The 25,605-nt window shown below is 35.3% G+C and overlaps 3 protein-coding genes across 4 annotated transcripts; 2 read left to right on the forward strand and 1 right to left on the reverse strand.

Annotated features, from left to right (window-relative positions):
* Positions 1 to 46: 46 nt before the first annotated feature.
* LOC109171117 lies at positions 47 to 3,667 on the forward strand. Its single transcript, XM_019320247.1, has 3 exons — positions 47 to 125; positions 2,507 to 2,928; positions 2,996 to 3,667. The coding sequence occupies exons 2-3, from the start codon at positions 2,512 to 2,514 to the stop codon at positions 3,656 to 3,658; spliced, it is 1,080 nt and encodes a 359-aa protein (XP_019175792.1). The 5' UTR covers positions 47 to 125; positions 2,507 to 2,511; the 3' UTR covers positions 3,659 to 3,667.
* Positions 3,668 to 15,135: 11,468 nt separating this feature from the next.
* LOC109171073 lies at positions 15,136 to 17,966 on the forward strand. 2 transcript variants are annotated; one of them, XM_019320205.1, is made up of 3 exons: positions 15,137 to 15,486; positions 15,570 to 16,581; positions 17,891 to 17,966. In XM_019320205.1, exons 1-3 carry the CDS (start codon positions 15,275 to 15,277, stop codon positions 17,894 to 17,896), a joined length of 1,230 nt encoding a protein of 409 aa, XP_019175750.1. In that variant the 5' UTR covers positions 15,137 to 15,274; the 3' UTR covers positions 17,897 to 17,966. The 2 variants fall into 2 exon arrangements, with proteins under 2 accessions (XP_019175749.1, XP_019175750.1); XM_019320204.1 differs by lacking the exon at positions 17,891 to 17,966 and having other exon boundaries at positions 15,136 to 15,486; positions 15,570 to 17,047.
* Positions 17,055 to 18,581, reverse strand: LOC109171074 (1-aminocyclopropane-1-carboxylate oxidase 1-like). The gene is made up of 3 exons (XM_019320206.1): positions 18,392 to 18,581; positions 17,926 to 18,149; positions 17,055 to 17,771 (listed from the first exon to the last, which is right to left on the reverse strand). Exons 1-3 carry the CDS (start codon positions 18,491 to 18,493, stop codon positions 17,177 to 17,179), a joined length of 921 nt encoding a protein of 306 aa, XP_019175751.1. The 5' UTR covers positions 18,494 to 18,581; the 3' UTR covers positions 17,055 to 17,176.
* Between the last annotated feature and the right edge of the window lie 7,024 nt (positions 18,582 to 25,605).

Below are 25,605 nucleotides of genomic sequence, written 5' to 3' on the forward strand. Positions count from 1 at the left end.
GTGATCTCCCTCTCACCATTTTTCTTCAACCCATTTCTCTCTCGCTTCCTTAGTCGACGGCGGAGTTTTACGTTTGGCGAGTGGTGCGGCGGTGTGGTGGCCAACGAAGTTTATCAAGGTTATTGGTGAGATTTAATTTGGATATTTATTTTCTTTTGGTTGATGATAAAGATGATAAGGAAATGTTACGTTGATAATGAATTGAGATAATGATGGATGGATAGTGAGGATACGGCAATTAATAATTAATAATATTAATAATAATAATTTATAGTAGTAGTATTAGCTAGTAATATATTATTAGATTTGTGTGATTCACAGTTCTCCAATCAAGGTGGTTAGGATGCAATTAAGTGTTTGATAGAAATTTTGGACTTTAAAGGTAAGATTTTATGTTCACCAAACACTACTATTTCTCTCAAGTATTGTATGTATTGATGTTATATGTGGTATTACATGATATATGTTATGTATGTGAACACAAGTACATTTATAAATAAATGGTAATATTGTGAGTGGTGATTCTCGAAATATCGAGAATTGGTTTCTACGTGTCAAATCTGTGTGTTGTGTAAAAAAAAAATGGCTTGGAATGATTTTGTGTAATATATATATTTGTATGGTGAAATTTGTACTACTGCTGTGTATTGTGGACTAAAAATGATTATTTGAGAAATTATGTGGAGAAAAAAAAAATGTTTTGAAAAATATTTTGGAGAATTGTATATTTGGAGAAAAGTATATTTTAGAAAAATTTTATTTTTGAAGAATAGTATATATATCTGCGGAGAAATAATGTGATTTTAGAGAAACCATTATGATTGTGTGGGTGTTCAGTAAAGAGAATTACTGTTCACTTATGTTATTTACTACTCATTGGGTTTGGAATGCCATGAGGGTGTACACACAGGTTATGATCCAGTTTCCAAATTGTTTGAGTGGTAATAAGTAGGAAAATTTGACTACTTGGATCGTATACTACCCAGTGGCTCAGAATCCCTTGGGGTGTGCACATAGATTTTCACTACTGGAAATTCTGAAATTTCCGACAACCTGAAAGTGATTATAAATCAAGTTGAAAGTCTTGTTCCGACCACTTTTGGTATCTGGAAAAATCTTTGTTGCTATTTCTGACCACTTTTTTGACTTTTTGGTATCAACTTAATTTAAGATCATTTTCAGGTGGTCGGAAATTTCAGAATTTCCAGTAGTGTTTAATCCAGTTTCTAAGTGAATTTAAAAAAAAAAAAAGGATTGGTTACTTCTCCATAAATAAATATTAATTCTCCTTACAAGGTAAAGTGTATCTCCACATAAATTTTGGAAAAAGTACAAAAATATTTGAGTTTTAAAAATATAAATATCCAAGCCTATATTTTACGGGGTGAAGTGGAACTTACTTAGCTTATGCTAATTTTTGTCTACATTATGTTTTTGTGTAAAATTATTTATTTAGGTGAACATGGATAGGAATTTGGGATGAATTCAAGTTGAGAAGGAATAAAGTTTATTTATTTGTTATTTTGAGGAAAATATTGTTGTATAGTAATTTTAGTTTTATGTATTAAGTTGATTTTGAGATATTATTCCGATGTTGTAATGTTAGCCTTAGCATTTGGGTATAGGAGAAATAACTGAGCGTGACGGTAACACCTATTTTTTTTGGTTAGTAAATGTTTCCGCTATGATTTTAGTAATTTTTCAATTAAGGAATAAAAATATTTAAGGAAATTTTGGTTATAAAAATGGGGGTGTTACACTGCACTCCCTCTCGACAATTCTCTTATCATATCCATACGTTCTCAATTAGACTCCCATGATTGGGAAGAAATCCAAGGACTTGCGGGTCTTGATGTTTTGACTATCCTTCCTGAGTCTCACGCCAATATCACCAATCCTCCTTAAGATATGTATTTTGGGATCCATCTTTTATCCATGCAACTAGGACTTTGGTTTCTTCTTCACAGCTTTCTAGTAGACTTTTTAAATTATTACGAGATAGTCCCGGGTCAGTTTGTTCCTAATGGCCACCAAGCGATTGTTGGCTTTCTTTTTGTATGCCGAGAGAGGGGAATAAAACCTACATTAAGTCTTTTCCAAACTTTGTTTTTAGTTGGTAGGTCGTCAGGAGAGGGTAAATGTTTCGTTGTTGTCTCTAGTAGACCCCGTCTCAAGCTTTTTTTTTTTTTTTTTTTTTTTTTTTTATCACCGTGTCACTTTTAATAAGGTGTTGAAACTAAAATTTATTTTTGTTTCTCTCGGCTTTCCACCCCCTTTTAACGCCGTGGGGATCTCAAGTGCGGTGTCACCCACTTGTAGATAAACGTCCTTCTGCGTGTAAGGATGTAGTTGAGCTAACGAGGGGTAGCCCCTTAAAGGTCACTAATTATACCACTGAGTAGGAGCTTGCAAAGTTGGGTTTTATGAGAACTCGACCAGTTGCCCTAAAACTGACGGGTATCCTTCTATTGATGTTGCCTTTTAACAATGTTTCCATTTGTTGCAGGTGCTATGTCTTCAAGATTCGACCGATACCAGTCGCAGTCACAAAATCCTCCGCCCAAGAAAAGTAAAACAGAGAAAGGTAATAAGACTGACAATTCTCGCGGGAATGGAAAGAAGAATCAGGTTGCAGCTGCTGAGGGTGTGACGCTGCCCCCACCAACTCTAACCTCTACTCCACCTAGGGCCTCTATTCCTTCCTCCCAGCCCCCTGAGCAGGGAGAAAATTTTGCAGACCAAAGTTCACGTGTCTGGACCAATTTGATTCGACTAGGAGCGGACGTGCTTCCCGGAGCATCTATAATAAATGGTAACCTTGATGCGGTTGAGTATGCCTCTCGCATTGCTCCCCCTGCGAATGTGAATTACTTGGCCGCCATGGATGTGAATTTGCTACAAGAGCAGTATCTTAGACACATTTTTGAGGTTAATTTCTTACACTTAAGTTCCTATTTCCCTGTTTCGATATGTCTCACCTTATCCGTCACTATAGGCTATGCAGGAAGGACAAGTCATTCACGCCCATCACAGACGAGTGGCGGACGCCCTCTTTGAGGATAATAAAGGCCTCATTGAGGACAATAAACGCCTCAAGGGGCTATTATTGGCGCGAGAGGGATCTCTAAGCACCATGGAGGGCGAGCTTGGGGTGCTGAGGAAGGACCGTGAAGCACTTACAGTTGCGTTGAAGAAGGAGCAAGAAGATCATGAGAAGGCTCGTGCCATCCATGCTGCTGCCCTTAGCGAGGCGGAGAAGATCTATAAGCATTCCACCAAGTACAAGGAGGATGTGATGAGCTATATGAGCAACACTGAAGCTGTTTGTGAATTCCTCAAGACCAAAGCGGGCCGAGAAGCGGTTGAAGCAGAGGCTCAAATTGCTTTTGAGGTTGGGATGTATACGAAGCAACAACAAATTTTTCCGGTGCTACGCGAAAAAGTTTCAAGTTTCGATCCAGTGGCCATGGGCTTGCCTGTGATAGAAGAAAATCCTGATCCCGATGCCGAGAATGGTGCAGTCGATGGTGTTACTGCCGAGAAGGATGCCACCCGCAAATGTTCTCCTATTGCTGACCTTCTTCACATTGACACCAGCAATGTCCTTGATGTTCCACTCGAGCAGATATTTATTGAAGACATTACTGGGGATGAGTAGTTCCTTTGCGTTTTCCCTTAGCTATATTCCGAGAACTTGAAATAATGTTTTAGATAATTACTTCGAGAATTCTTATATTTGAAATAAACAATTTTTTGTTGTAATCTTTTTTTTTTTTTTTTTTTAATAGGTTGCTGAGCCTTGATTCTAACTTTCCAATGGATTGCAAAAGTGATTTCAACAAATTTATTTAAGTAAATAATCTGGGTGGACCATGATTACAAAATATTATTCATAGATATGGGCGGACCATGATTACAAAATGTAACTGATAATATCTAATCAAGTGCTCCGAGTTCCATATTCGATCGACCATCCTCCCTCCTATTGTCTTTAAATTGTATGTTCCTGTGCGAATGGCTTCCTCACTGATATAGGGTCTCTCCCATTTCTGCGTGAATTTTCCTCCTTCTAAGGGTTGGCTAGCTTCCCTCCTTCACAACACGAAGTCGCCAACTTGGAAATACCGTTCGGACTGATAAGCATTATTTTTATTGCTATTTTTAATAAACTTTTTATAGTTATTGTTTATTTTTAGAGTCGTTTTTATTATTAAGTTGATTTTGTTAATAAATTTGTTAGTCCAATAATCTCTTAACATAAATTTAATAAGGTTATTATTATTATTATTATTATTATTATTATTATTATTATTATTATTATCATTATCATTATCATTATGCCAGCCAATCGCTCGTATCAACCGAACGAGAAAAAAAGAGATCTAAGAGCTTTCTTCGGTTATGGAGGCGACTTGCAGAACTTTTCTTCGGCCATGGAGAAACTCATAATTTGGAAAACGGTTGGGTCGGAATTGTATAAAAGAAGGTCAAGATTCATCTTCTTGATCATCATATTCACCCCGGAGATTTCTGGTGGTTCGTGGAGGTTTCCGGTCGTCTCTCCATCACCATTCTCACCAAAATTGAGTTAATACCACCTGAGGTCCTCCGAGTATAGTGGTTTTGCCATGTTTAGTCTTAAATTTTCAAATTGACCATCTGTGATTCTTCAACTTTCAAATTTAACCATTCGCGGTCCAAGTTAACCACTCATGGTCCTTCAAGTTTCAAAATTTAACCAGTTATGGTCCTTTCAAGAGGACCATGGCTGGTTAAATTTTGAAACTTGAAGGACCATGGGTGGTTAACTTAGACCACGAATGGTTAAATTTGAAAGTTGAAGGACCACAGATGGTCAATTTGAAAATTTAGGACTAAACGTGACAAAACCACTATACTCGAAGGACCTCATATGGTATTAACTCCACCAAAATTCTATCGGAGATTCTGAATTCTGGTCCAGGTGCCGGCGTTGTTCTGTTCACGAAGGTCCGGGCGGCAACAAGTCCGGTGGCGAGCTTAGAGATTTTTCGATCGACAGCACCCTCTTCTTAGCAGTAGATTAATTCTAAAGCCGCAGCATACTTCCTGCTTTTTGCTTCTTTTTTTCTTCAAATTGCAGTGCCTGTTATTATTCTTCAATTCCCATTTTGTAAAATGAATTGCTTTGTGGACACTAAGTCCTAGAATGCTTAGTTTTATTCGAAGTGCTTTTAATGGTTGTTTTCTTAAGTTTTATTAAATCTGCTAATTGATTTTAGTATCAAATTGTTATTAAGCTTTATTTTATTTGCTATTAATTTGCTAAGTTTTATTTAATTTGATTTTAAGGGTTAATATTTTTGATTGGTAGTATTAGATAGTGCAAAATCAATAGTGATATTGAGTTCATGTCTTTAGTTTTTTTTCCCAATTCTGATTATTTAGTAATATTTGGTAAATTACTTTTTAATTTTCTTAACTTTTAATTCACTTATCCATTTGCTTAACTTTAATCTTAATTGTTTTGCATTTTCTTATTATTGGCAATTGTTTTTAGTACTTTGAATCATCGAGTTAATTAATTTCAAGATTATAAATTGCATATATACTATCAATTCTCTATTGATTCGACCATTTCTCTGCACACTATTACTATAGTGACTCCCTCGCGTCATGATAGGATTTTAGCTGACGACTAGGGTGGGAATAGGCCAGGCCCCTTGTAGGGGCCTATGTCCTAGTTTAATTAAAGCCTAGTTAGGCCTAGCTCGTTTAGTAAAAAGGTCAGGCTTGAGTCAATTTCAAAACCTATTAAACTAAACAGGCCAGGCCTATATATACCAGGCTCGGCCTTTAGGCCTAGCATATATATATATATATATATATATATATATATATATATATATATATATACATATATATATATATATATATAGATATATATATTATATGTATATATATATATATATATATATATATTATATGTATATATATATGTATATATATATATATATATATATATATATATATATATATATATATATATATATATATGTATATGTATATGTATATGTATACTAGTTTTTTACGCGCATTGCGATAATGCCCAATGTTTTTCTTAAATAAGTATTTTAAAGTATATCAAGGCAAGATTATATTAGAATGGTTCATGCATAGATAATTGAATTTTGAATTTGTGTATTTAAATTGGTAATTCTAAGTTTACAAATGCAAAATAATATAGTCAAGATTGATTATAATTGTCAATAAAATAATTGTATGCATGGGTATGGTTGAAACCAAATACGGGACATAAGGGAGAGTAAATAAAAATTAAAGCATAAAATATTAAATATATACTAATATTGTTTGAGAAGATTCCGGCGGTAGGTTTTGTGGTTAGAGTTCTAAAACTTTAATATTAGAATTAGATTAATGTTGTAGTTATAATTTTATATTAGACTTTAATATTAGAATTAGACTAACGGTGAATTAACGGTACTTAATGGAAAAGTTAACGGATCGGATAATCATATAATTAAGGATAAATTAGGAAATCTCACGGAAAAATTAAAATCTGAACAATCTAAACTATTCATTTGATTTAATAATTTGACGGTCATTTTTTCTACCCAATGTTTATAATTAAATAAATATTTGAAAGTATATAAATACAAGATTATATATGAGAAGTTCAACATAAGTAATTTAATGTCTAATTTGTTTATTTAAATATGTAATTTATAAAATATGAATATATATATGAGATTCATTATAATTGGTACTAATTTTTTTTTTTTAAATAGTAACCAAGTATTTTTGTTGCAAAGGGTTCTAATATATTTAATGAATGCAAATATATACAAGATCAATGAATGAATCAACGGTACCAGTCCTTTAGGTGTTTTGCTCAGTGTTCATTTAGTTCAACCATTATTATTGCATAAATTATTATGGATAAAGAAATTCCTAATTTAAGGAATTTAGATGTAGTAAAAATTTAAAAATTTTAATTATAATGTAACAAAAAGATATTGGACGATTGGTAAATATGATGTAACCCAAAGATCAAAATGCTAAAGAAAGTGTTTTGGTTATTCAACAGTTTAAAGCAACAATTTCTTCCAAACCACTGAAAATACAAACATTGCAATTTACAATATTTTCACTTAACGTTTTTGAAAATGATTTCCCCAAAACACATCTATATATATATATTTTTTAAAAATTATTATTAAAACAATTATTATTATTATTATTATTATTATTATTATTATTATTATTATTATTATTATTATTATTATTATTATTATTATTATTATACCCTTAGGTCATTTTAAATGTTAATTTAAACAGTTAATTTTTTCAAATATCTTTTTACCAACCATTGATATAATTCGCTTGTCAAATTCGTTAATATAATCCGCTAATTGCTGATTGTCAAACAAGGACATTGAGAGGTAGTTTCTCACTTCAATTTGTTGTGTGATTTGAATGCTCTCTTTGTCAACAAATCACTCAAGTAGTTAATATAATTGGCTTTATTAATTTAAATTTTTTCATGGTTTTAATAAAATACTTGGTAAATAAATATATATCATTATTTTATATTATAACTTTGATATTTAATTAAAAAATAGTGCACAAAAACGATAATAGACAATGTAATGAATATAATCAATTGATGAATTTGAATGTAAAGAATTATTACATTGGAGAAAAATAAAGACAATATAACTAATGAAATTATTTCTCTTAATTAATTTATTGATAATGAATAATTTTTTTTAATAAAGACATTATAGGATAATGTAGCGAATATAATCAATTGATGAATTTGAATTTTGAATGTAAAGAATTTTTATATTTGAGAAAAATAAAGACAATATAACTAATGAAATTATTTCACTTATTTAATTTATTGATAATGAATAATATTTTTTGAATAAAGACATTCTAGACACATAATTCTAAATTAAAGAAATACATATGTATTATTTTTTGTTGTAGCTACTAAATTATTATTTTTTTATTTAATAAGAGTAAAACAGAGTACTAATTATGTCAATTTTGATTGGGATGTGGTTCGAACTTAAGACCTTTCTTATTGAAATCAATGAGTAAGTTAACAGTGAACTAACAGAGATTAACGGAAAAGATAATATTTAACGGAAAAGTTAACGGATAATCATATTCATTAAGGATAAATTAGTAAATCTCAAAGAAAAATAAAAATTTGATCAATCTGAGCCATTCATTTGATTAAAAAATTTGACCGCCATTTTTCTACCCATTATAGGCCTAACTCTCTTAGGCTCTTATTAGTATAGTAGATGTATATGTGTGTGTGTGTGTGTGTATATATATATATATATATATATATATATATATATATATATATATATATATATATATATATATATATATATATATATGATACCTAATATTTGTATATTTACAATATAACCCCAAGTATATATAATTACCAAACTCTATCCCTTCACCCCCAAAATCTCATTCTAAATTTTGATTCAACTATAAACATTGATGTTAATCCTGCTATAAGTGTTTTTATTGTGTAATTTTTTTTATTAACTGTTCTAACTATCATAATATTTAATGAAATGTCACTACTTAATTATGTGAGTTGATTGTTAATTGTTATATAGGATAACAAACAATAATACAATTGAATTTATTTCTAAACAAGTTAACGAGTATGCTGAAGTCGTGACTTGTTTTATTTTATTTTTTATTTTAATACTGTTATGTTTGCATTGTGGTGATATACTTATGTAATTATGTATTAGTTTTGCATTAGGTACATTTCTAAAGCTCGGCTCGGCTCGGCCTATTTTTCCAAAGCTCGGCTCGGCCTAATTTTTCAAAGCTCGGCTCGGCTCGGCCTATTTCCACCCCTACTGACGATTATAGTTCTCCATTTTACAAAATGTTGTTTCTCTCTTTTCATCCAAGATATTCATATTTACCCTTTGTTGGAGTTCATTCTGCCCTGACTCATACTCCTCCACCCTCCTAATAGGTATGACCACCTCCACCGGTCAAATCTATAAGCGAGTACAAATGGAGTCTCTCCGGTGGCTCTCCTTGGTGTTGTGCGATAGGCCCAAAGAATGCTGTCAAGTTTTTCCACCCAAGCTCCACCAATGAGCATCAAGGATGGTTCTGTTCGCGTTTTCCACTTGTCCGTTCGCTTGAGGGTAAAAGACCACTACTAGGCTATGCTTGATACCCCACCCTACTAAGAACTCTGAGAACTCCCTTGCTTCATGATAAGTGCCAAAGATGCTACATTTTGTGAGGCATATTGTGCTATAATTGGAGTCCTTTGACCCTATTACATGTTTAGAATAGCTTACTTTGAAAAAAAAAATAGGAGCAAAGACTAATTGTGGTTGCCTTTGTATAAATGAGCAAAACATTGTCATTTATAGGGCATTCCGGTGACAGTTCGGTAACTTGGGCATATATTGAGCTAGAAGTGTCCAAATGAAGTGATTTATGTGGCTATGGAACGACAACTTCAAGGGTTACAACGTTGATGAAGACAAAAATGGCTAATTCCCATCAGAGCGTCCCATGCATCCATCCCACGCACGTGGGTCGTGCGTGGATTGGGAGCAGAAAGTCCCATACATCCGTCTCACGCGTGGGACGTGCGTGGATTGGTTCAGCGCGGAAATTTCAAGATATAAACAAGGGCTTGTGGTGGGATTGTGAAGCTAACAATTACAATCTAACTTTGAATCTATTCTTTCATTTTCATTCTTCCAATTAGAGTTAGGTAGATTAGACTTTCTCTCTCTAGATTCTAGGTCATCTCTAGCCAATCTCATTATTGAAGACTCTTGGAGAAGAAGCTTGACAACCTTCAATTCAAGAAGCAATTGTAGAAGTAATCAACTATTGCAATCTAATTTGGTATTTTCTTATAGCTTTCATTATTTAATTGTTGATTGATTTCATATTGCAATGTTACTTAGCTATGCTTGGATAGAATCCCTTATGAATTGGATCCTATTCTCTTGTGTGAATGTGTATTGATCTATGAATTTATGCTTATATGTGTTGTTGCCTTGTTGTAAGAGGACCTTGTATGGACTCATCATTGTATGTGAGTGCACCACATACATGTAGGTTTGAGAAGGATTAAGCTAACAAGAGATTGCAGTTTAATCCTAAGCTCATCTTTCTTGCATTTCGCTTCTTTAAGATCTGAGGGGCCTAAGTTGGGAATGAGATGTAGACACGATGTTTGATGAAATGCTCCTTAGGACCATGGTCACTTAAAGGTGCTTCATACCAAGGAAATGCCTAGTAAACCGAGAGGTGAGCGGTATTGGAAGTCATCTCACATAGGCTATATACCACTAGTTGATAGTCATCCAATTCACCTAACTCCACCTTACTAACTTCAATTCTTTGCTTACTTGCATTCTCTCCCCCATAGAATGCTCTCAATTAGTTTCCCATTGCAAACGTGTGTTTGAGCTTGACAACACAATAGTCAATTCCAAATTGTCTATACTTTGAGAACGACATCCCAGGAATCTTCATTCCCAACCTTCTTTCCATCCACCGCTTTCTACAATCATCACTTCAAACTGACGACCATTATATGTGATTACCTGGAGGGGGACACCGAAGCGACGCAAAATATTTTTTTTTCTTTGCACTTGACTACGGTGATGTTTGCTAGGGGCTCGGCCTCCACCCATTTAGTGAAATAGTCGACGTCCACAATGATGTATTTTTTGCTTCCGGATCCTGTGGGAAGGGCCCCTACCAGGTCAATTCCCCATCTTAAAAAAGGAATTGCGGTACTCACCAGGGTGTAGTTGGTTACAGGTCGGCCCGGTAATACTTGGAATTCTTGGCACTTAAGACACCGTCTTTCATTTTCAGTGAAATCCTTCCACATTTTGGGCCAAAAGAACCCTTGCAGCATGATGCGTCACGCGATGGTGTACGCCCCCTGGTGCGCGGAGCGCACCCCTTTGTGTACTTCTTTCATCATTAGCTCAGATTCATCCAGGTATAAACATTTCAATAACGTGCTATTGTAGGAGCGCAGGTAGAGCTTATTGATAAGTGCTAAGGACACACATCTTTTAGGGTCTAAGGGGTATTTTATACTCATTTGATATCCTTAGCTTTGTCCAGGATTTATGGTTGTTTATGCTTGTATTTGCTAATGTGCTTCAAAACACCACTCTACTTCGTGTTTCTATGATTTATGAAGGTTTTGCTTGAAAAGGAGGCATATGAGCATGAAACGGAACATCACAAGAAAAGGGCAAAATCGGAGCCAGGCTGGGACTAGTAACGCACATGGAGGCATGCGTGGAAGTGGAACTGAAAGTTCCAGGCGACCAGCCACGCACATGGGATGGTGCATGGAAGGGAAACAAAAACTTCCACGCACCCGACCGACGTGTGTGGAACGAGCCGAAGACAGCTTAAGTGATCGATCCACGCACGTGGATCGGATGCATGGACGGGACAACTCGGTAACTTTGAAGTTTAATGGAAGGAAATACTATTTAAGGGCTTGGATTAGAATTAGGAAGGGGATTTTTGGATACATTTTCATTTGATATAGATAATTTTCATATTACAAACTTTCTCTCTCTAGAATTTAGGGTTCCAGAGTCACATAGCTTGAAGATCTTGGAGAAGAAGCTTGACAACCTTCCATTCAAGATCCATTGTAGAAGAAGACAACATTTTACATTCTAATTGGTAAAATTTAATTGCTTTCCTATTTTGATTTCTTTTTCAATTGATTTGCATTGTTTATTAGGACTCTATGTATTTGAGTTAGGTTATGATTCCCTATCTCAGTCTCCGACTCACTCCTTATAAATACCTGTAATCTGTACAATTGTAATCACATTCATTCAATACAACTCTATTAGTTCTCATCTGGTATTAGTTAAGCTAGAGTTTCTTTCCAATGACTGGCGGAACTTCATTAGCATTAAATTGACTTACAAGAACTACCTATTTTAGAGAGCTCAGGTTGTCCCGTTTCTTGATGGTCATGATCTTCTTGGATTCGTTGACAAAACAAATCCGTATCCGCCGGCCTCTCTCTCCGATGACAGAGACGATGCGACAGCAACACAGCCCAACCCTGCGCACCTTGCATGGATTCGGAAAGATCAAGCCCTTTTATCTATGTTAATATCGTCGTTTTCTAATGAAGTTGTGCTGCTCACCATTGGACACCGTACCAGCCGGGCTGTCTGAACTGCCATCGTTAGCGCACTTGCATCGTTTTCTCGCTCTCGTGACCTGAACCTTCTCGAACAGTTACAAACACTTCATCAAGGTGACATGTCCGCAGTTGACTACATTAGCAAGACTAGGTCCAGATTCCACTAGAAATGGGATTTTGTGGAGTGTTCAGCGTGATGCTGTTCACTAGCGCCTAAGTATAAAGGACCCTGCCCATTTATGTGATTTGTGTTTTTCCATAATATGTCTATGTTACATTGGAATGAATTTAAATCTTTAAAGGTACATATTGATATGGTGATTGGTTCATGGAGAAGTGAAGAAAGTTTTGTGAGTAAATTTGAAAGAAAATTATTTTTGAAAGTAAATGTACCTTATTATATTTTAACTTTTGTTTTCGGGCAAGTAAACTCTTACTTAGCATGTTTTGCTAATCCTCGTTGTTTTGTTATAAGTTCCTTGTTAAATTTAGCAGGGATTGATGAAAGCATGGATTGAACAAGTGTGTTTGATGAAGAGAATCAATAAAGTAATACCGACAGTTTCCCGATTGGAAAAGTTTTGAAATAAAAGGGATGTTGTGATTTTCTCTAAGACTTTGTTTTTATTAATTTTTAAATTTTTCTTTATTGTTGAATAAAGTTAGACTAGCCTTACATTTAGTCTTTTGTAGGTTAGATGTGGCGGTAACACCTAGATGAATTTGAGGTATTGAACTATGATTTGTTTTTATCGAACTTAGAAGAAATGAATGTCAAAAATCTATTTTTGGTAAGTTTTATTTATGGTAAGTTCAGGATGTATGTTAATATTAATAAAAGAAAGTATAATAAGTTAAAATTTTGGGGTGTTACAAAGGCTACTGGGATTTGAAATCAGTCGCTCATCCCTTCTAGGAAACAATAGAAGCCATAACTACTCACCTGCTCAACCATCTGATCCACAAAAAGTAGTGGTCTAGTGGAAAATGGTCTTTGTGAGTTACATCGTTAAGCCTCTAGTAGTCAATGCAAACTCTCCACTCGGTCACCTTCCTTGTGGGTATTAACTCACGCTTTTCATTTTCTACTACCGTGATCCCCCCTTCTTTGGTACCACATGTGCCGAACTCACCCAAGAACTATCTGAAATGGAATAGATCATTCCCACATCAAGAAGCTTGATAGCTTCATTTTTCACAACCTCATATGTGTTCAGATTTAGCATTCGTTGCGATTGTGCCACCAGTTTGGATCATTCTTCAAGCAAAATCTTCTGGGTGCATATTGTGGGACTTATACCCTTCAAACTAGTCAACTTCCAACCACGGCTTCCCATTTCTCTCTCAACACTCCCGCCAACTTTTCTTTTTGATCCAGACTAAGTCTTGCCAAAATCACCACCAGTTTGGTTGAATCCTCCCCCAAGTATGCATACTCCAACTGTTCGAGCAAAGGTTTCAACTCTCCCTCATTCTTTTTCTCACCTTCATTCTTTTTCTCACCTTCACTCTCACCTCTGATCTCTCTTCACAATATTCTTAAAAAACAACCCTATCACCGCAAATCATTTCCTCTTCAACTTCACCAAGAGCATTTACATGCATTATCAACACAAGTAGTATCACACAAATTGTCACATGCATCAAAATAACCACACAATTCTAGTTAACAAATAGTTCATGCAAATCCTTGTTTATTTGGGAATCATCATGCTCAATAGGGCACTCAAAATTACAAGTCGTAGAATACATGTTTTTCTCACATGACAAATTAAAAAAATAATCCGCATCCTTATGCAAAACATCAACATATAAACACTCATTGTCCCCTTCCATGGGGTACTTTGTCAATCTAGATACGTCAAAATTAACGGATTAGTCCCTGACATGAATCACTAGTTTGCCTTCTCCAACACCAATGAGGGCCCAAGTGGTGGCAAAAAATGGCCCCCTAGAATGAGCAGCACCTCTACGCCAGGATCAATATCTAGAATAACAAAATCAATTGGGAAGATGAAACTTATCCACCCTCACTAAGACATCCTCCACAATACCACAAGGGTAGTTGATAGATTTATCAGCCAATTGGATGCATATATGGGTAGGCTTGAGGATGCCTATGCTCAACTTTTTGAAAAGAGTGTGCGGCATCAAATTCCGAGTTTTTCTTGTCACCAAAAAATTTAAAAAATCTATAGAAAAAACAACTAATTTCTAAACTAAAATAAAATAAACTATCTCAAACCAAAAAGATTAATAAATCACCCAAAGTCATAACTTGGCCAATTTTTTTTCGAAACACCAACCCACCTTCAAATCAACTCTTGTTGGGAGATTTAGAGGTTCTTTTCCACTCCTTCAGCTCATTTTTTCTCGGAGATGATTTTGGCATCTAATTCTTTCACCGGTCCGATTCCTAGAGAGTTTGGGCAGCTGAAGAGCTTGCTGAGATTGAATATTTCTTCGACATCTTTCATATCTTCATAACACAACTCTTTTGAAACCGTGTTACACAATTTAAAAAATGAATAACACGACTTCCTGAGAGCCGCTTTTCTTTGTTTTATCCACTTCCCAAAATATTCCATATTAGAATCCAATTTAAAATGTATTCTCGAACGCTGATTCTTTTATTATATTTCTTTTATTATATCACTGATTCATTTATTATATTTCTTTTATTATATTTTGTAAACATTCTTCCAAAAAGGTTGAACCCCAACCCTAAAGGTCCTACACTGGAGCTGGTACATTTGCTCATTGCGCACAAGGAGTCCCCTCACTTTGAGAGGTTGCTCCCACACTGAAACTGGTAAGACTTGATCCTGTCATTCTTTCAAATTTCATCTCTATGACCCGTTGAGCTACCCATGTGGACTTATATTTTGTAAACATACTTATATACTCCGCATTGTCGGCATTGATACAATTGCGACACATTTCTAAGTTCGTAAAGTTCAAGGGACCGCAGTGCAATTTATCACAACATTTTCCCGCGCTTTATCGATCTCCGAAAGCACTCCCATCGATCCTCAGTCACCACCTCTGCGAATGAAAATGGAGTTTTGGGTTCCCCTATTCAAGATTTTCTTGAACTCTACATGCCCAGAAGCCGACGCCTCTCTTTGGCTACAACAATCTTTCGATCCCGCCTCTTCATCCATTTCAACAACTTCTTTCATTTCACTACTCACAAAGGCAATTGACATCGATCTCACAGACCCTTCCTCTCCATCGTCACCCCCATCTAACCACAGGAAAAGGTAATTTTTCTTTTGAAATTTCTTTGTTATATTTTCTTATGCTGTGCTTTCAAGATTCACTTTTTTCTTTTGTTTGTGACCAGGGTTATGTGGATACGGACGCTGCCCAATGCAGTTCAAGCTCGCATACTGTCGTTTCTTTTATATGATAGCAGGATGTTTTTTAAAAGAGACTTGTGTAAGCTTGCTGAGATGATCTTGAACGAGGGAAAGGAGCTTGATTTTTGGGTACAGAGGGCTGCACAGCAGTTGTTTGATGTAGTGTCAGAACCAAAATGTGAGGGGGTTTCTTGCTTACACTTGGATGCTGAAGAAGAGAAAATGGAGGATGAATTTGGGTCTTTGCCGGATTGGCTTAAAGATGCAGCTAGTAAGAATAATTTAGTGCTTCCTTGGCTGCCTATGTCACTAAGCAAACCCATTTCTGGAATGCAACTCAGTAGTTATGGTGAAAATGATGATTTGTTGGTTGGAGTTGAAGAGAATAAAGAAGAAGATTTAGATGAAAGAATGGAAGAAGTTGGTGCAGGTTTTTCTGAAGATGGTTATTCTTTAGACCCTGGAGTTGAAAAAATGGCAGCTTGCCTGAAAGTCAGGATACTAAACTTTGAATCTACAGTTAAAACCATAGAATTAGCCAGGGAAGTTCAACAGCTTTGCAGGGGAGGGAATGCTTTGGCATTATTCCATATAACTGAACCATGGGAAGCAGATGATGAGACTGCTTCAATTTTAATTTCTCACCTGGTGGATGGGGAGGAGGATGAGCTTGGTTGGCCAAGTTATGTTCTTTGCTCAATTGTTCTTCCCAAACTTTTAAGTCTCCTAGAACCTGCTTCTCGGGTGCTAATGACAGCAATAGTGGAATACTGCAAGGTTCATCAGAAGGCTGCTGAGTATGCTCTGTTGTCTCCATTGATACTAAAAGTTGGAGGCATAAACAACCCCATTTGTGATGTCATTACAAGGATTATGAAAGAATGCTTGCACCCTGGCCACGCTTCTGCCCTCGTTCAGAGACTTCTATGTGAACAGAAAGATGCACCTAAGTTTTTCTGCCTTCCTTGTCACCGATATTTGATTGGCAAAGAATTGGTATGGACAGAGTCATTATTTGTCTTGATGCAAAATATCTTGAATTATAATATCCATTTGACTCAAGACTCGGTCGATCAACTTGTTCATTGGTCTTGCAAGTCCACGGAAAAGTTTTCAAAGTCTTTGAAATTTTGCAACTTCTTATTATGTTTTGTGAACAAGTGTGCACCTTTGTTGAAGTCACAAAAACTAGCACTGACTGATGCTGTTCGACACACAAGTACACTTGTAACCAAATCTATACTATCAAAGCTATCTAGCTTGTGAGTGATGATGAGTTTCTAAACATTTCTAACTACAAGCTTTAGTCACTCAGGATAGAATCTGGAAATAGATTTGCCTATTATGTTGTTTGAACTAGTCTTCATCATCTTGGCTGCGAATATTCCTTGATGCTGGTAAATAGTTTTTCTTCTTTACAAACTCCTATATAATTTCTGAATTAATTCCATTTCTACATCTGAATTGCATATGATTAAACGTATATTTTATTGAATATTTGTAATACATTAGCATCTCTTATACTCAGCCTTGAAAGGCAAAACACACAAGTAAATGAAAAGTACAAATAGTATGGTAATGAGTTTCCCCTTCAGGCACAGATTCTTTCATTCCCATTGACAATTTTTTTCATGGACTCAAACCTGGGGCCCTTGTCTGTAAACTTGGTTTTGGCATAATGGTTCAGATAATCCTGAAAGCGAACTTGTTTTGGATATAAGAGCTTTGCAGCTGGAGAAATTATGGCATCAGCAGCAGGATTATAGAAGGTGGCAATAGAAAGTCTATTTCCCTCAGTTGTAGCCAGGACATGGTGCAAAGCACTCTTGTACCTTCCATTGCTTAGTATTTCTATCTGGTCTCCTGTGTTCACAAAGATTCTGTTGTTTTTGGAGGGTGGAATTTGTACCCATTTTCCGTCTTTGAAGAACTCAAGACCAGGGACTTGGTCATCTTGGAGCAAGAGAATGATGCCACCAGCATCAGTGTGTTCTCGAAGTCCTCTAACTAGTTCGGGGTGAGGGCATTGAGGGTATACTGCCACCTTCGTTCCAACAGAAGGACCCTTGCTTCCCGAAAATGCTTCTTTAATGTGAGTCTTCTGTAGACCAAGGTTATCACACATGAGTTCAGCAAGATTTTCTGCTAGGGCGATCAGTTGTTCAATGTACTTGTCCATTGTTTTGCTGCATATGCACATACATTTTAGATAAGATACATTGACCATAATGCAGAGTTTTTCTCAGTAGTGATGAAATATTTTAATAATAGCTGATGTGAATTTTATATTTATTTATTTTTCTAGCATTGAAGCAGTATCCAATCAGGTGGTGGAGTTACCAAAAGCCATTTGGGAGACTTCTCAATGCATTGGCGTTGGAATTTGGATGATGCCAAAGAAAAAAGGTGCTTTCCCAGTCACCTTTGCTGGTATTTTCTTTTTTCTCCAAACTCTTAGCAATCTCTGAATTATAGAAGCTTGTCTTCAAGTTCTCTTCATAATGCTGTGTCACCATTTGCTTCACATTATCCATCAACTCTTTCTCGACTCCATGATTCTCCACCTGCATTCATGAAAATCTTTGAATTAGGGAATGAAGATGTACCAAACACTAAACATTTTTGTTTTTTTGGTAACTACAATCTAACCCTATCTATAGTATTTATTTGCTCAACATGATTATGCTAACATCCTTGATTGGGATCCTGTGACCTTCCATTTGGAATGGTAACAGTTATGCCATCAAACCACAAGATGTATTTACCAAATACTAAACTTAAATACAAAATAGTCACAATTGCTTACCATAAAAAATCCCCATTTCTCACAAGCATGATGGAGGAGAGCCATAGTCTCAGGTCTCTCCTCACCAGCAAGCTTACTGAAGTCAATTACAGGTATCTCCATCACCTTTTCTCTAGCAATGAATGAATGAATGAATATGCATAGTCCAAATGCAATATATATAGCTATAAGCAAGTTGGTTGAATATTCTTACTCAGTTAGATTTGAAGAAATGGTAGTTGCAAATTAAGAAAAGAGAAATTATTTGGTGCATTGGAAATAGGTAATAGCCTAATATGTCCAAGTTCAGTTCCTGATAAACCATGTGATTGGGGTATGTTCATCATAATTGTAATTTGTAAACGAATAACCTTCATTTCATTCAAGTACATTATTACTGTATTATAATGAGCATAACTTATAATTTTAATGATATGATGCACATAATAATGATAAATATTTCTTTTAGGCATGTACCATGCAAAGTATAATGGAAGTGCATGCACAATCTACTGAACTAAGGAAACATTATTGTCAGATTGTAAATTAATAACTTCATTAATTTTCCCTGATTGGCTGCTTCTACACCCCAGAATTCCTTTCATGTGAGTTTCCTTTTCTCTATATATTTCTACATGCCAACTTGGAATTATTTTATGTCTTAACCTAATAATGAGAAACTTTGCTTAAATTCCTTTCATAATATAAGGCCATTGGTTTTGCTAAACTATGGGCAGTTTATGCACATTGGAAAGGATTTAATGCTTGTGGGTCATTCAGACCAACCTTATTGAAGAAAATTGGGATTATATTCTCTGGTGGCTGAACTGTGAATCATTACTTTTTATGACTAAGTAGTCAACTGGCCATTGCTCATGCCCTAGTTATACTAGAAGCCCTAGCTTTTGTCTGCTCAAAACTAATTACGGAGTATATGCTAACTATCAAAACAAGGGGTAAATGCTTAAATTGAATTGGTTGAATTGATTTCTAGTTGTGGTTTGTGGTTATTTTGGGAAAGCAATACCATTTCTACCTTTCTTCTCTTACTTTTACTCTTTCTTTTTTTTTTTTTTTTTTTTGGGGGAGGGGACAAGTTTACAATTACTACTTAGGGTGTCTTTGGTTCGCACATGAAAATCAGAATCGGAATGGATATCAAATACTTGGTAATGATAATGGTAATGGATTTTGGTGAAAGAATTTTGCATGGTTGGTTGTAGGATGGAATGCGAATAATTATCAATATTGCTGTTTAATTATGTATGATGAGGAATAATAGAATGAAAAATCTTTATCTTATTATGGAATGAATTTTTCAATTAAAGGGGTAATTAATGTTGGAGAATATTCGCAACGTCAACGCACGGGCGAGAAACCTTTTAAGAAGCACGGACACAACGGGTGTATGGTAGAAGAGAAATCTGTGTCGTGTTATAATAACACTACCTTAAAAGCGTTATTTGCCCGGTAACGGTGCAATTAGAACCTGACACGCTTTCGATAGGCTACACAGACCTACTATGGACAGCTTGCACTAGCAATCACGTAGGCGAACTTCACTATTGCTCAGACTTTAATAGGCAGACACGGAATTATATATATATATATATATATATATATATATATATATATATATATATATATATATATATATATATATATATATATATATATATCTCATGTTTGACTCTAACTTAGAACATCTCATGTTCAGTTGCTTTATGTAAGCTTGACTTTGTTGATTTTAAGCCCATTTCCTTCGATGTATTGTGGACGACCTTTCTATTTAGTCCTTTGTGAGAGGATCTGCAATATTCTTCTTGGACTCCGTATATTCTAATGTGAGTGATCCAGTCGTAATCAACCGTCTTACAGACTCATGTCTGACCCTTATATGCCTTCTTTGTGAGTTACAGTGTATGGGCACAGGCGGTGTAGCACACCCCACCATGGCATGTTTGCCAGTAAGTTTCTCAGCCACTCGGCTTCCTGCCCAACTAAGTCAAGAAGTATAAATTCATTCTCCATTGTTGATCTAGCTTATACAAGTCTGTTATGTCTATCTTAATATAGACTTTCACCCTGTCTTAGTCTCTCTCACCATAGACTTTTAACTCTGACAAGTCTTATCGCATTATAATTTTTTATGTCTTGTAAAGTCCATCTCAATATAGACTTTTAACTCTATCAAGTCTATCTCAGTATAGACCACTTTTAAAGGCTTATAGAGTAGTTAAGGACATAAATCAGTTGCAAGTCTTTTTCTTTCTATCATAAGCATTGTTCTTTGCAATGCAAACGACAGTTTGTGAATCACAATGTATATGTAGTGAAGGTGTTAGCTAGACACTCTCACAACTACATGTTTATCAGCATATTTCTTAGCCACTCAGCTTATTGGGATACCCCTATTATCTTTCATAAGAGGCGATTAACCATTTTCCACTTAAGTCAGGGATCTCTTTAGGTCTACCTCGAAATAGACCACCCTAATTGAGTATAAGACATTAAGAGCACTTTTGTACTCAAGTCATTATGCGGTGAATTCATTAAGTTTGTCTCAACAAAACCGCCCTTCTCAAAGAGTTATGAATTCATTAAGAGTTGTAGCTCAGCCTCACAAGTACACATTTTAGGAATGACCAACTAGTGTACTATTTTGTAATTCTTTTCATGGCTTCGTTTGACCACAAAAGTGGGATCCACTACGAATTCATTACCACTTGGACTTTAAGTCCTTCTAATGACTAATCCTCATACTTAGCCTTCAAGTAAGTTGATTCTATTGATCAAACTTACATGCACTTTGACGAGTACTTCGTTTACTCGTGAATAATCCCTTGAGATTTTCATGCTTAACATGAAACATTTTCTTTTATCATTATTTTTAATACCACAGGGAAACTTTTAGTGAAAATATAAGGACTTAATCACCCCTACAATGCAACACTTACAAATATTTTTGTCAAATGTATTTGATCTCTTACCCAGACTGATCTTTGGTGCCTAACATTAGCTCCTTTGTAGACTGAGTTTTGCCGATTTACTTTGTGGAGCATTATTGTAGCTTCGCACTTTGTCTGATGTACACTCAATAGTTGAATATATTTTAACAAACTTGGTTATCTCAACCCATCATAATTTCTCTTTAAACAGGAATTATAGGTCTTTCAAGATGACTCAACCAAAAATTTAAATAATGATATTATATACAAATATTCATTGTTAGTAAGCTATAGAGATAGTGTTGTCCTCATGCTATTTCAAGTTGAACAGCATAATCATAAACTTCACATCATATTCTTACAAGAAATTAATCTCATATACAAAGAATATGTTCAAACTAACATTTATTAAGAAATATCTCTCAACAAGGAGAATTCAAAGTTGCCACCTGCACAACTTTTCCTTCGCTTGAGTAAATTAAAACTCATATAAAGCATTCATATGATGCAGATCAATATTACTATTGCATTACTTCAACAATTTCTATTGCAAGGCTTTGATTATTTAACAACATATGAAAGGTAGCCTAATTTCAGGTGGAGATCAAGTGGCCCTATAACTAGCCTTCATGATCAACACCCTACTTCTTAAGCACTCCCAAGTCGAGTGGTGAAATTGAAGTTTACTAAAAAACCATCTTCATAAGCAGACTGTTCAAGAATGATGACATCTTCATGTTCTCATTAAATTGCAATTGAAGCCTTTGATATATGCTCTTATTTTATTTTAGTAAAAATATTTGAGCAATATCTATGCACAAATCATTTCAATCAATGTCATTAGTATTCAACATACTAAAGAAATAAGTACTACTAAGTAATCAAAACCTAGACAACCAACTAGTATTTAGTACTAAGAAAATCATACTTCATGCGAGCCCTTAGAGCTAGAGCAATTATAGTTACTCAAAATAACTACTTATTTAAAGAGACTCAATACTCATCTTGCTCTGTTAGATTGACTTTTGTTAGTTTTGCTCCTGCGATGGTAGCACTGGTATGTTCGGTGTCCTTGCTTTCCGCACATAAAACATCTTCCTTTGTTGTAGACGGTTTTGACACTTTGATTTTCAGTATCATTGGCACCATACTTTTCTGACAGTGATTCCCAAATGACTTTTGTCAGGTCTTGTTTGACATAGATGTCGAACAAATTGTCATTCATTTGTGATAGGAGGTATCCTCTAGCTGCTGCATTATCATTTCTGAACTGCATCAGAGTTACACCCGGTTCTTGACCCGGGATGTAATCTATTTCAGGGCTGCTTTCTCTCGATTCTTCACCCAGAGTGTAATAAGGTTCATGGTAGCTTTTGTAGCAGTGCGCAATGTAAAATATGAAAAAGGGAAACTATTACAATGTAGTATTTGTTCATACATACTTTCTAAATCGTCAATGCCCCCACAATGGAATTCGAACTTGAGACCTCTCATTAGAGGGGTCACAACTATGCTGCTCGATCATAAAGCCTTTGGAAGAGAAATAGCACAAGTATGCTGTACATGTAAGAAATTGTTTGCTTTAATGAACTAATGGCTCAGGTAAACTATTAACTTTTGATTTTTCATTTTGAATGTATTGAATATTCATATTCAACTATATTAACACCCTTATATTTTACGACAAATTATACCGTGCTCCATGAATTTAACCCTAGAAGATGAACTCTAATACAAGTTTATTTTTAATATGAGCATGTAAATTCAAAGCTCTAGAGTCCCAGTACAACGAAATTGCCTGAACAAAGGCTGTTGCAGCAAGAGTATGAGCATGTAAATTCAAAGCTCTAGAAATTAAACTAACAGAACAGTAATCAAACAAGGCCATAGCCGCTCTACACTGATCAATAATAATCCCGACATAGCGTCGACACCTGTGCTGATAATAGGTTGTTACGAAACTCCAAACAATCCGTGAATAAGTCAATTGCAACCACATTTTGATCCTTCAACCAAGATAGTACTTCCTTGCAGACTAGGGATTTTGTCATAAGAAGTGAGAAGCACTCCGGAAGTCGTCCCTGTAGCATGCCTGAAGCCCGCATCGACATAGCACCTGGGACGGAGCGAAGGCTACGGCGGCACGACAGTGCATGGCTCCTGCTGATTTCGCTGATGCACTTGTCTCCAACTCAACAGCGCCGATGATGTTTTCCTCCAAATCGTACTCGGCAGCGACAAAGACATCTCCCACACGGACTGATTCCTGGCCTACCAAATCTGATATAGCACTGCCACAATAAGTTCAACATGATCCTTAGGCAATGTACACAAAATATTTCGCATCCACATGGGAAAAGAATCGGCTACATAATTTGTGTTGGGGATGGAAGACTCATACCAAATAAGATTAGAGTATTCACACAAAACTAAAGCAAGCATAACATTTTCATGATCAAGACCATATTTTGGACAGTTGAATCAATGTATACTCTCTTTAAAATCAAATTCATAGTGGTAGGAAAAATATCATTAAGAGCTCTCTAGAGAAAAGTCTTCCGTTTAGGGGAACATGTAGCTTCCAGATAGAAATTCATTTATCAAAACCCAGAGTATCTCATAATTATCAATAATAATATAATATGCCTATACCTCCTTTCATCACCGTGTAGCAACCTCTAGAATCCTTATACCAGAACCATGAATCATCGTAATCTGAACTGATTGAAATCTTAAAAATACGAATCACATCTTAGAGGTCAAAAATATCAGATAAGATATGGGGATCCCAAGTACTAATTTCTTAAAGTATACTAGTTAAGAATGAGTACATTTAATATATTAACATTGAGCCCATATTGCAATATGGCACAATATAATTTGTCCTTCAATTGACCGACATAAATTGTTTTTTTTTTTTTTTTGCAAATTAGTTTGCTTTAGATAATACTTTAATTTGGAGCCCAAGAAATGTGATTATGGATGGTCCAAGAGGATAGAAGATACAGATGAACAACACCAGCAATTATGCGGTCCACAAAGCTTTTCTGGATCATGGTCCAAAACGACAGACACTATATTATATCTAAATTGACACTATCTCATGTATTATTTTTATTATATTATCAAATGAAATTGCAATTGAATTGAAATTAAACTGTAGTGTATACAAAATAAACTGAATAACAATTTCACATATTTTATTGTATATTATCTAGTGAAACTATAATTATATCAAAATGATACTGTAATTGTGTTGAAATAAAACTATAGTGCATGTTTGATGTCTGGACCATAATGCATTGTGAACCGCAACGTATAATTTGCCGAACAACACAGAGTTAGGTAGTGAGATGTAGTATGCTGATCCTCAAACGCAACAAATGTCATCATGGATCTTTTTTGGATTCAAAATGAAATTGGGTGGCAAAAATGGATTACTAGCACGAAATAAAGGTAAACACATTTAAATCATTTCTAAACTTATAAATGATGATCCAAGTAGGAATAAAATGCAAATTATACCATGGATTAAGATTCACCATATATTGTAGGCCTTAGTTCAAAATGACCTTCAAATTATGTGCTTGTTATTAACATATTATGTGTGTGCAGATAATAGATTATATGCTTGTAAATAAATTGAAGACATATAATATGTTAAATATATGCACATAATATGTAGATAACATATGTGTTAATTGCATACACAATTTTTGAACCAGAGTTCATTATGCAAGGTGAATTGTGGCCCATGGTATAACAATTGGGAATAAAACCTTCATTGCTAGTATAAATTTGGGTAGCTTGATTTGCTATTCTCTAGTGCACTATCTTTATCCCTCTTCCTCTCGTCTCTTAAATTAGAATAGTATTAGATGTGATGGGATATGCACCCCGGAGACCACACGGCGACGACGATTGGTCAACCGGTGACGGAGATTACCGCTGAGAAGAAGAAGGGATATGTAGACCTAAAATGGTTAATACCGATCTTGCTAGAATCATCAATTCCGAACGAGCCGTTTCCATTAATCAAGCCGACTCCAAGGACTCGAGGGAAGAAGGCCACTAGGAACCGGTGGGGATAAGTAAGGGAGACGTCCGAGATCGAGTGACATAAGGAGTCGGCGGTGAGGGGTCAAAAGATGAAGAGTCTTAAGGATACCGTTGAGATCAATTAAAACTCGTGATTAATGGAGAATTAAGCAGCCATTAAGAGCCAAGTCGTGGGGAAAATAGTGGCCATCCATGATTAATACGCATTTAAAAGCATTTAATACTCAT

This window comes from Ipomoea nil, unplaced genomic scaffold (assembly GCF_001879475.1).
Source record: "Ipomoea nil cultivar Tokyo-kokei standard unplaced genomic scaffold, Asagao_1.1 scaffold3394, whole genome shotgun sequence".
Lineage (NCBI taxonomy): Eukaryota > Viridiplantae > Streptophyta > Magnoliopsida > Solanales > Convolvulaceae > Ipomoea > Ipomoea nil.

Excerpts from the sequence above, each read along its gene's own strand:
- LOC109171117 (XM_019320247.1), top strand. The coding sequence starts at position 2,512 with ATGTCTTCAAGATTCGACCGATACCAGTCGCAGTCACAAAATCCTCCG. Across the intron at positions 2,929-2,995 it reads ATCTTAGACACATTTTTGAG|GCTATGCAGGAAGGACAAGT; the intron begins GTTAATTTCTTA and ends CCGTCACTATAG.
- LOC109171073 (XM_019320204.1), top strand. The coding sequence starts at position 15,275 with ATGAAAATGGAGTTTTGGGTTCCCCTATTCAAGATTTTCTTGAACTCT. Across the intron at positions 15,487-15,569 it reads CCATCTAACCACAGGAAAAG|GGTTATGTGGATACGGACGC; the intron begins GTAATTTTTCTT and ends GTTTGTGACCAG.
- LOC109171074 (XM_019320206.1), bottom strand. The coding sequence starts at position 18,493 with ATGGAGATACCTGTAATTGACTTCAGTAAGCTTGCTGGTGAGGAGAGA. Across the intron at positions 18,150-18,391 it reads AGAAATGGGGATTTTTTATG|GTGGAGAATCATGGAGTCGA; the intron begins GTAAGCAATTGT and ends TCATGAATGCAG. Across the intron at positions 17,772-17,925 it reads AGTCTCCCAAATGGCTTTTG|CAAAACAATGGACAAGTACA; the intron begins GTAACTCCACCA and ends GTGCATATGCAG.